The sequence below is a fragment of the Azolla caroliniana genome, unplaced genomic scaffold, assembly GCF_043228905.1.
Source record: "Azolla caroliniana isolate FFs.n. ecotype wild unplaced genomic scaffold, voAzoCaro1.0.p SCAF_16, whole genome shotgun sequence".
NCBI classification, from domain to species: Eukaryota; Viridiplantae; Streptophyta; class Polypodiopsida; order Salviniales; family Salviniaceae; genus Azolla; species Azolla caroliniana.
The window spans coordinates 4,242,990-4,253,692 of NW_028230451.1; the positions used below are offsets into that span (position 1 = coordinate 4,242,990).

At 39.2% G+C, this 10,703-nt stretch overlaps 2 protein-coding genes across 3 annotated transcripts; one reads left to right on the forward strand and one right to left on the reverse strand.

Annotated features, from left to right (window-relative positions):
- The first annotated feature begins 705 nt into the window (after positions 1–705).
- Positions 706–4,430, forward strand: LOC147853676 (chaperone protein dnaJ 72-like). 2 transcript variants are annotated; one of them, XM_087332237.1, is made up of 3 exons: positions 706–1,251; positions 3,850–3,925; positions 4,060–4,430. In XM_087332237.1, exons 1-3 carry the CDS (start codon positions 872–874, stop codon positions 4,132–4,134), a joined length of 531 nt encoding a protein of 176 aa, XP_087188363.1. In that variant the 5' UTR covers positions 706–871; the 3' UTR covers positions 4,135–4,430. The 2 variants fall into 2 exon arrangements, with proteins under 2 accessions (XP_087188363.1, XP_087188364.1); XM_087332238.1 differs by having other exon boundaries at positions 708–1,251; positions 3,856–3,925.
- Positions 4,431–6,101: 1,671 nt separating this feature from the next.
- LOC147853677 (Chaperone DnaJ-domain superfamily protein) lies at positions 6,102–10,030 on the reverse strand. Its single transcript, XM_087332483.1, has 5 exons — positions 9,664–10,030; positions 9,448–9,522; positions 9,211–9,350; positions 8,927–9,064; positions 6,102–6,451 (listed from the first exon to the last, which is right to left on the reverse strand). Exons 1-5 carry the CDS (start codon positions 9,989–9,991, stop codon positions 6,239–6,241), a joined length of 894 nt encoding a protein of 297 aa, XP_087188609.1. The 5' UTR covers positions 9,992–10,030; the 3' UTR covers positions 6,102–6,238.
- Between the last annotated feature and the right edge of the window lie 673 nt (positions 10,031–10,703).

The following is a 10,703-nucleotide window of genomic DNA, read 5'->3' on the forward strand; positions in this document are numbered from 1 at the left end:
GATCAATATTTAGATTAAGAAAAGAATGGTTTAAGGATGCTTAGTCATGTCGACCACCCTAGAGCAAAATACAAGGGACGAACATGATCCCATGCCACTGCATGTTTCCACATTCATAGGTCCTTAAGAGTAGTTTGTCCCAAGTCCTAGGATAATCTGTTTCCCACTTGTCCTACCTTTAAGCCACTAAATTTAACTTTAGAATTGGTGTCTAGGGTTATGTAGATAACACTGACATTGAGCGAGCAACCTTCTTAGTCAAGTTTTTAACTTGAGTGAGAGAATTTAACAAAGTACTCCATAGGTAATTAATATGTTGATTAGTAGCTTAGGAGTCAATGAGAACCATCATACCCATGCCATCATCAATTAGAGGGTAGAAGATAGTCGAGTCTAGTCCTATGCGTTATAACCTTTTTTGGCAAAGAGGTAGAACTTCGGCCCTAGTTATGCATGGCTAGAGCATACATGAATCCAATAAATAGCCTTTTGTTTGTTTGTTGTTTGATCTTTTGGGGCAAAATATGACATGAAATGGAAAAGGGTTTGAATCTATGGTTTACATACTTAATTACTAAAGTCTAAAAACTCATCTTTTCCACTCTTCTCCACCTTCTTCTTCTTCTTCTTCTTCTTCTGATGTATGTATGTGATGTGTCCTGTCTGTAATCCGCTCATCAAAACAGAGTTATGTATGTATGTGTATGTGTGTGAGTCAATGAGTGAGTCGATGGGAAGGAAGGCCCATGTATACCTGAGACAGACACAGAGACACAGAGAGAGATGTCAAGGATTTGTGGGTTCTTGGCGATGTTGTTGAGCTGCTAAGGAGCAGGAGCAGAACAGAGAGGAAACCCAATCAAAGCAAATTATGGACTATTACAGAGTGCTGGGCGTCAGCAGGGACGCATCCAAGGAGGAAGTGAAGGCGGCCTTCCGAAGGCTTGCCCTGCGATTCCACCCAGACCGCCAGCCATCAGATGCCTCCCAATCACAACGAGATGCCGCCGCCTTTCGATTCCGCCAGGCATCTGAAGCCTACAATGTCCTCGGTGATGCCAACAAGAGGCTCATCTACAACCGAGAAGGGCGTGCAGGTCTCCATCCTGAGGATTATTCTAGACATGCTCGCCAACAACATCAGCGACCATACTACCGGTCGGCAAGGTCGGCAACACCACGATCCACTGCTTGGAACTTTCGGATCTCACTATCTCCTCTTGACATCGCTTTCCACGCTGTTCTAGCAGGGTAATGTTCCCTGATCTTTGTCTTCCAGAGAAATAAAAAGAGCATTTTGTTTTCTTTCCTTTTTACCCCGCATCACAGAAGGAACCATAAATGGGAGAGAGATATCGAATGGGAGATTACATCTTAAGATACTTTCTCATCTGGAAAGAGAGGGGAAGGCTGAAATGCTGGAATTGGTCAAGTGCCCTTCCCCTGCAGTTCCACCCAATAAGACAAATCATGGTTACAATTCGATCAACCTCTGATTATCCATACTTTACACAAAAGTAAAATATCTAGGTTTCCTAAATATCTGTGGCAATGATCTCAATGCATCAGGTGGATTTACAATCCATAATGACATGCGAGATATTTTTTCAAGCATTTCATAACCATTACCATGGGATGCATGGTAATACTTATGAATGTTTGTGGAGAAAGGCAATCAAGAAGTACATCAAGTGCATTGGGGTGTCTTCAGATGAATAGGATGCTATGAGGAATGATCGTCATGACATGGTGCTGATATGGATCATATACCTTGTATCTCAGTAGTTTCTGTCAGGATTTTGTTAAAGCAAACGTGCTTGGCACTGATTGGGCAGGTTGAGATGATGATGGTTTATTTGGTTGGGGGGATTCCCTTAACTTGAGGATATAATCAACCATCCCATGTGGTTTCCTACTGGGAAACATGTAAGGCTACTGGAATGTGGCCAGCCACAACTTCATCCTGTGGCAGATAGCTAGGTGGTGTTGAGACCCTAGTTTCAATAGAGGTTTGCTATTTCCTGTGTTTTCTGATTTTTAATGGCTAAGCTACACTGAGTTCCAGAGTTCGTTAAAGATATCAAATGCATCATCTCCAGGTCTTCCAATTGATCCTGTGTTGTCTGATCTTATTGTTGAAGTCTCCATCTAGGAATACTTTGTGTGGACAGGAGTTCTACATTATGCTCTCAAATTGGATAAGGAAAACTCAGTTTCTATTCCTGTTATTTCCTTGATTATCATTGTTTACTTCCACTTATATTGATTCTGTAGGAAAGAAGTAATATATTGTAATGATAACAATGAATAATATTCCAGCTTTGAGAGCTTGATTCAGATCCACATGTATCTAGCCTCATGTAAACTTGTATGTGTCGATGTAGGTCTTGTCAAAATAGAAGTGTGACCCCTCTCGGTCCTCTTGACATACTTTTTCTAGTGTTTCGCACACAAGCAGAAACCCACAGAGTGCCCTCTATTCCAGGTAGGCATTTCTAAGGGCTCTTGTGCATTTATGTAATGAGGAGGATGTGTCATTGTTCAAGTGAAAGACAATACTCATTGTTTTATAAAATGTCCCATTGCTTGTCAAATTTGGAGTTGCATTTCTTAAATTGGCAAGTTTTGCCATTGTGTTATTTGACTCCAAGACAGTGCATGTTTGCATAATTCATATAGTTCGACCCAAAATCAGAGATGGAGATCATTTTCCTATTTCTAAGATGTTGGGGACTGTATCATAATTGAGATATGCACAATGCTTTTGTATTTGATGGTAGGCATGGAGTCAAAGCATATCAAGGAAAATTAAAGGGAGTACTAATGTGGCAATTTTCTTTATTGCAGCAAGTAGAAATTCTTTCATCAGAGTGTTCATTTTGCCTATTGTCAATTCAACATGTTCCACAACTTGTGTAGTGGTGACCATACTCTGTTGTGGTACCCATTGTAATGAGTGTTGTTCACACATTTATTAATGTAATTGTGTGTTTCCATATAGAGAGAGAGAGAGAGAGAGAGAGAGAGATGAAATGTTATATTGACATCTTTTGAGAGGCCAAAAGGCCTGGTGGACTGAATGAGATATTACATTGTAAAATGTTGTCTGCATATGAATAAGACTAAGAAAGACGATGTGTGTTTCCATCGAGAGAGAGAGAGAGAGAGAGAGAGAGAGAGAGATGAAATGTTATATTGACATCTTTTGAGATGCCAAAAGGCCTGGTGGACTGAATGAGATATTACATTGTAAAATGTTGTCTACATACGAATAAGACTAAGAAAGACGATGTTTGACTAGGTGTGGGTGGTGAGGCCTAGGGCTACCACTCGTCAATCTGTCCTGCACCACTGCACTTATCGTCATACCAACTATTCTTGAGATCGAGACACCTTCCAAAACACAGGCATTGCCACATACGTTAAGACACACCAATATGTAGGAAAAGCCTTCGGAAGTACATGGCAATAGTACCGCATCTGCATATGAAACTCAACCACACATTGCATGTAGCACTAGAGGATCAGGTGCAGTAGCTATTTTATTTAGAAAAAAAAATCAAGCTACTACATAAAGGTGCATATCTGTGCTGTATGTGCAAATGAATAAACAGAAATATTTCCATCTGATAATTCATATTTCTAATAACCAGTGCAGTATCATTTTTATTTGCAAGATGCTGGTTGAAATGGATGTATTTGAAATACTTTGTATGTTTGGTTTTGTTTGTTCAAAACAGATGTGCTAATTAGATTATCGTTAATATTGAATGCTATCTATTTTCTTTAATTATGATTGATGAGAAGTACTGTTTTGAGAATCAACTCTGAAAGTGAGTTGTTCTGAAGTAACAGGATTCTAATCATTGGACTCACATATGGGGATACTATTGGGAAAGCCATATGGGACAAGAAAAATGCAGGGGTAAGGTTCTGAGAATTTTGAATTATATTACAGTTTGCATTATGTGTTTTCTTACGCTTCCCATTTAATTTGAATTATATTACAGTTTGCATTATGTGTTTTCTTATGCTTCCCATTTAATTTCTTATCTTCAGAAATCCTTTGAAGATTTAATACAGGCAGAGCACCAGAACAGAGCTCTCCAACAAGAAGAACAACAAGAAGAGTGACAGTAAAGGATTTTTATTTTTTTATTTTAAATATGAAATGAATAACAAAACTTACACGCCACTTCTATCTGAGAGGAAGAGGCAAGAGTTTAGTGGAGAGATTAGAACTCACAATTGGCTACAAGATCTTCTTGCACAAAATATACCTATTATTAGCTAAATGTAACATTGTTGTATCATTTTGTAAATATAATCTGTGTTTAATACCAACCCACATATCTAAATACATTGGTGGATGAAAGAATGTTTCTTCTAAAGAATGTTTAAAATTAAAACGAGGGATTTTGATTTGCATATGTTATGATCCTTTGCTAACTGGGCATTTCAAGTTGATGCATTTTCGGAACCTTCTTAAGTCTCTAGATATAACTGATCCAATTTCCAGCCCACCCTTATTTCCATTAGCAAGCTCTTGTTTTATCTGCATAATCATAGGAAATCTTAACTACTTCAAATACAGGTCAGGAAAGAAGTAATTGGTAGATTTGAGATCCATGAGTTTGATGTGAGGTGACTATGTTTAAGACATACACACTAACTGACAGTTGTTTACCAAAGCTTCAAAAAACGATGAGAAATGAACCTTTGTTTTGTTGCTTAGTTTGGGTGGGGAGACAATATTTCGTTATTATGGGGACTGGTACCTCCAGATTTTGTTTCCCTGGACCGGAGAAATCCACGTTGGCAAAATATTTTTGCTTGATCCCCATCACATCAGGAGACTTCAAAATCTTACGCATGTCGGAGAGGTTGAATACAAACTGAAACCATCCAATATTCTAAGTCAGTTGAAGAAATAATTTAGTTGTGGTTTGATTGCCCAGGTATTATCATTATCATTCATGTGAAAGGCCCAAAGCTAACACTCTGACATATTTGTGAGGGTTTACAATGTACATGCATGAAATACATCTAGTGGGATTATGTGAACGCATCATAAAAGAGTAGATCAATGTCCAACTAAGTTCTTACACCAAAACACACTGAAGTGTTTAAATGAATCATGATTTCCTGTATACACATTATTTACAAAGTTCTAATGTTGATCATGTGTGGCTAAAATATGTTAACTGCAAGGCACTTTTTATAATGAAAAGGAAACGTGATGCAAGACAAATCAATTATGGATGTTTCAGGCCATGGTTTCATAAAAATATACGAAGTCGCCTCTTTGAAGAGTTTCTTTTGATCATGTGTGGCTAAAATATGTTAACCGCAAAAGCACTTTTTATAGCGAAAAGGAAATGTGACACAAGACAAATCAATTATGTATGTTTCAGGCCATGGTTTCATAGAAATATTTTGAAAGTTGGTTCTTGTCAGTTGCCCCATATTTATTTTGATGGATTACTTTTTCATGACTTTTTATTGAGCCTACTTTTTAAAGCATGCATAGTAGCTTGAGCCTAACAATTCATAGGAACTCAAACCACCACTTGATAAGTTTGGTGAAACCACTTCACAAACATAGAATTTTATATTTTCCAGCCGTTTCAAAAAATAGCAAATAAGCCAATGGCTACACCTGCAATACTTATGCACATCTGTTCTATCCAAATATTTGTGTGCCATGCCCATGGTGCTTGCAGTCATACAAACTGGATGTAAATAGTTTACATCTCCTCCTTTCAGCAAATCCTGGAGGTTGACTTACATATCTCTTCTTCCAAGTCTCATTGAGAAAAACTAGTCTTGACATCAACTTGATGCATTTTCTATCATTTATTGGAAGCCAATTTAACAGTTCCAATAGTAACCATTCTTAATATCAGTCGACATGCTCAATTTTGAGTCCCTCTTTTTGGAAATACATTCATCTCGCTACAAATCTATCTCTTGAACAGATTAACCCTACCATCTGTAAAGTTATCAAGTTTGAAAACCAAGTTCCTAGAGTAATTGTATGCGTGGATAGAATCAATTTGGTTGCAACTCAATATGGTTGACCACAACTTTCAGCCATGAGGGCGCCACACATACAAAGTAATATTTAAAACATAACATTGGAGTTAGCAAGAAATATACACAAACAATGAGTAAGTCTAGTTGATTAATTAGGTAGGTGGCAACAAATATTTACAAACTGTGAGAGGAAGTCTAGTTTCTAGTCATTGTCACTGTCACCATCAGCGAGTTCTAGGCCTTCTGCAGCTAACAACCGCTCTACCAGCTGCTTTTGCACACTGTCATCCTGCTTTCTCCTCATCAGGTCCCTCTTCTTCAGAACTAATGTGTGTCTTCTTACCGTGCTTTCGAAGTGGGCTGCTGATGCTTGCTTTTCCCTTGCTAAGATTTTTCTCTCCTCTTCAGGATCCATCTGCGAAATAATGTACACAAGGTGAAAATATTCACGTTACTCTCACATTGTACATGTGAATGTATGTGCATATAAATAGGTTGTACATGCTATACATACATGCATGCCTGCATACATAAATATATATCATCCTTTTCTCCATTACATAATCTTCTCGGTTATCCTGGGTGTGAGAGAGGTGCTCAACTCGAGTTTGTGTGAAATTTTCATCAGTAATTTGACAGTAGGATTCCATTTAAATTGGAGTTTAGGGTGTATCCTGTAGCATACTGTATCCAAAATCTGTTTTAATTTATCCCCTTCCAGCTTGTATTCCCCATGGAGGTCATTCTTGGTGAAAACATTTGCAGGGTGCAGGTGGTCAATGACACTGGAGATAAGGGGCAATGGGTATCAATTCTTAATGGTGATCTGGTTGAGGCCTCAATGGTCAACACACAGACACAGGGATCCATCCGTCTTATTGACAAATAGCGTTTGCCCAAATATTCGTGAAGGATCTTCAGCTTGGGTCAGCAAGACCGTACATGGGCATGAATGGAGTCTTCCCTTCTAGATCAATTGGACAGTTGTAAGGCCATTGTTAAGGTAGGGTATCAACATTCCTTCTAGTGAAAACATCGATGAGATGTTTGTATTTCTCTAAGAGTTGTGGGGTTCTGTCGGATTGGGGTGCTATGGATGGCAATGAAAGGATGGTTCATACAGCTCAGGCAAAGGGGGCTGCACCATAAATAAAATCTTCAAGGTGAAACGACAATGATTGTTAGGCATGACACAGTGACAAAGCTCCATAGAGAAAGCCTCAACAAGGCAAAGGCTTGGCAGAGTTGCTAGATTTGAATGAAGGCTCCAACCTGACTTTGGTTTCTGGCCACAGAGCAGGGTTAGGAAAAGGTAGTATGACATAAGCAGAAGCGAGTAACAATAGTACAAGGTTTGTCAAGGAAGGTGAGGGTGCACAATCATCAATCACTTTGACTCAGATTGAGGGTGGTTTTGGGGTAAGCAGGATTTAGCATTTAGCAGTAATTGACAGTAGGATTAACATTTTTGGTATCCTCTGCTTCTTGTCATGGTTCAAGCCTTGCTGTGTGACCAGAACCCCAAAGTCAAGTTGGAACCTTTTAGTCAAATCCTCTAACTTCCTCAAACCTTGCTTCGTTGAATCTTGCATGTTGAATTGTCAAGCCTATCATCGCCACCAGCATATTCTTTGGTTGTGAGAGTGTGTAGATCATGTGGTATAAGCTTTTGGTATCCTCTGCTTCTTGTTGTGGTTCAAGTCTTGCTCTGTGGCCAGAACCCCAAAGTCAAGTTGGAATCTTTCAGTCAAATCCTCTTAACTTCCTCAAGCCTTGCCTTGTTGAATCTTGCATATTGCGTTGTTATGCTTATCATGGCCAACAATGCGAAAGAATAAGACACATACCAACATTGTGATCATTGGACATGTTGACACCACTACTGGTCACCTTATCTACCAAGTTGAGAGGGATAAACAAGCATGCAATTGAGGTGTTCAAGAAGGAAACCACTGACATGAGCAAGCAAACCAAGTATGCAAATCCTTAATAAGGTCAAGGTTGTATGATATCAAATTTAATATTGCTATCGTGGAAGCTAATTCAAGAAAAAAAAAGTCACTTCAAATGTTAAGAATGCTGCCATTAAAGATCTCAAGCGTGATTTTATCGCGTTAAGAAGCTGAAAGCTTTACCTTGTAAGTAATCATTATATATCACCAATGGCTGATCAGGAATGGTTATCCGCGTATTCTCAACAGTCATACTTCTCACATAATTGGGAAGTTTGCTAAGATTCTAACCAAGATCGATAGGCAGTTTGATAATAAGATTGAGAAGGAAGCTGGCTTTTTGGAAGAAGAATGATGCAGAATATCTGGAGATGATTTCAACAAAGCCGATGATTGTCACATCCTTTGCTGGATATCTGCATTCAATTACCTGCACACTATTGTATCCATGACGGATTCTAAGTATCCCTGCTAGAACCCTATTACCATCCCTAAATAACATCAACAACAACACCTGACGAGATTGATTTAAACAATGAATTTGAAGTCGAGGTGTGATCCTTGACTCCATGGAATACTAAGGAAAATTCCAATTCTTTGGTGCTTGGGGCAAGGCTTCTCCCAGGGAAAACACTTGCCATTGAGTCTTATTCATGCCCAAAGTACTATTCTATAACTATGCCAATATGGTACTTGGGAGACTCAAAGGAGAACCTTCTTGATTAATATCCACTTGTAGGTTTGACCATAACATTCTTGCTAGGAAAGACGCCTAGCAGCCTAGAGTCACTACAGCAAAGTTGATGTATCCCCTTATGGTTCAGACTCATACAAACATGTGCTGATCTTCAGAAACCAATCAAATATATAATACACATATGGAGGGATGTACCTATATAGGTATATATGTACATACATGGATACATAAACCAATATACCTTCAGTCTCGCCATGCGTCTTGCTTTTAGGTTCAATTCTCTTTGTTGTTGTTCAGCCCATGCACTTACTGCCATGTCTCCTCTTTGTTCAAATGCCTTCTTTTTTTTCATAATCCATTCTATCCATGCCTTTGAAGCCTGATTCGAGAGACAAGAGGAACTTAATAAAGATATATAATGAGTTGAAAAATTCAATGTTGCAGTGCAAAATTCCAGACTACAAAACTATCCTCATCTGAAACATAATTGCATATATATGACAACACGAAGTCTATCAGACTGACCTTTAATGGATTGGTTCGGTTGTCATAATCATATTGTCTCCGTTGTTCTCTGTCTATGAGTAACTCATATGCCGCCTGGATTTTGATGAATCGAGACTCAGGTGTCTCTCCTTCCTCTAACTCAACACTCCCATCATAAACTGGAGCAACATGTATATCGATAATACAAAGAAAAAATGAAAAATCTGAAACTTCCATGGAATTCTTGGAAGAACGGAGAGAGAAAAAAGTTCAAACCATCAGGGTGGTATTGTTTTGCCATCTTCCGGTATGCGGACTTAATCCCATCGTCATCCACATCCCACTCCAACCCTGCACCATAAACACTGTTAACAGCACATTACTGTTAATATTAGACAATTCATTGTATGCACATGTGTACGACCATAGATGTGTGTGTGTGTGTGTGTGTGTGTGTGTGTGCATATGTGACGTGTATGCAGTAGTACTGACCCAAGACATGGTAGGGAGATTCATTGGCGGCACTCCATGTAGAAGATGTTCTGGCAGAGAAGCATATCAGCACAACTGATCTTCTTGGAGGAGGAGGAGGAGATTGAGAGTGGGATCGAAGGACGAAATTAGGGTGGGATGGATTGGACCCTTGCTTCTTCATTTCTGAGCAGAGCCATGAAGAAGAGGAGGCGGAGGAGGGCGTTGATGATGATATTGCCGGCGATGAGGAGGATCGATGGTGCTGCTGCTGCAGCATCGACAGTAGAGGCGCCGCCATGGATTCAGTGGCGAAGAAGAATGGTGCTGCTTTGCTCATCATCATCATCTATCTCCTCCGTACACACTGATGAGACACAGAGACAGAGACAGAGATGAACTTTGAAGGCCCTTTCCTTAAGAGGCCAAAATGGCCTAACTAGTAGTACATAACGAAGACAAATGACCAAGCAACACCATCATCACATTCATGAACCATTACCAAACAAGAACCTCGCAACGTTTTCTTGTGTCCTCGCAAATATAACTAAAAATCAACACGACTAAATAAGAATCCCGTTGTCTTGTACACCGTTTCGTTAGATTCTCAAAGCGGGCAAACCCTAATTTTCTTGCGTCTTCGGAAGACCTCAAGAGTATATAGATTGATTAATTGATTGATTGATTGATCGCCCAACGGAAGATATCTCCGAAGCTAAATGAAACACATGCGATGGCGAGAGATATTGATTGGCCTTTGCCTGTTGATGACAAGGGTGTGGAGATCGTGGTCCAAAAGCCCAAGGCCTACATGCATGACAAATTGTGATTGTCTGATCTTATTGTAACCCCTTTGCAATGTGATTGTTCTTTGTTGATGAGCGGTTTGGTTATATTGACAACCTCTCCATGTGTGTCTTCGAGTTCTAACAAGAACAGACCTAAGTATTATTGCTCATGTATTCCATTATATTACATATTGCGGCAAAACTTTGGTTAAAGAGGCAATGGTATCATCAAAAACAGTATATTGGCAAACATAGCGATCTTCAAATTCCACT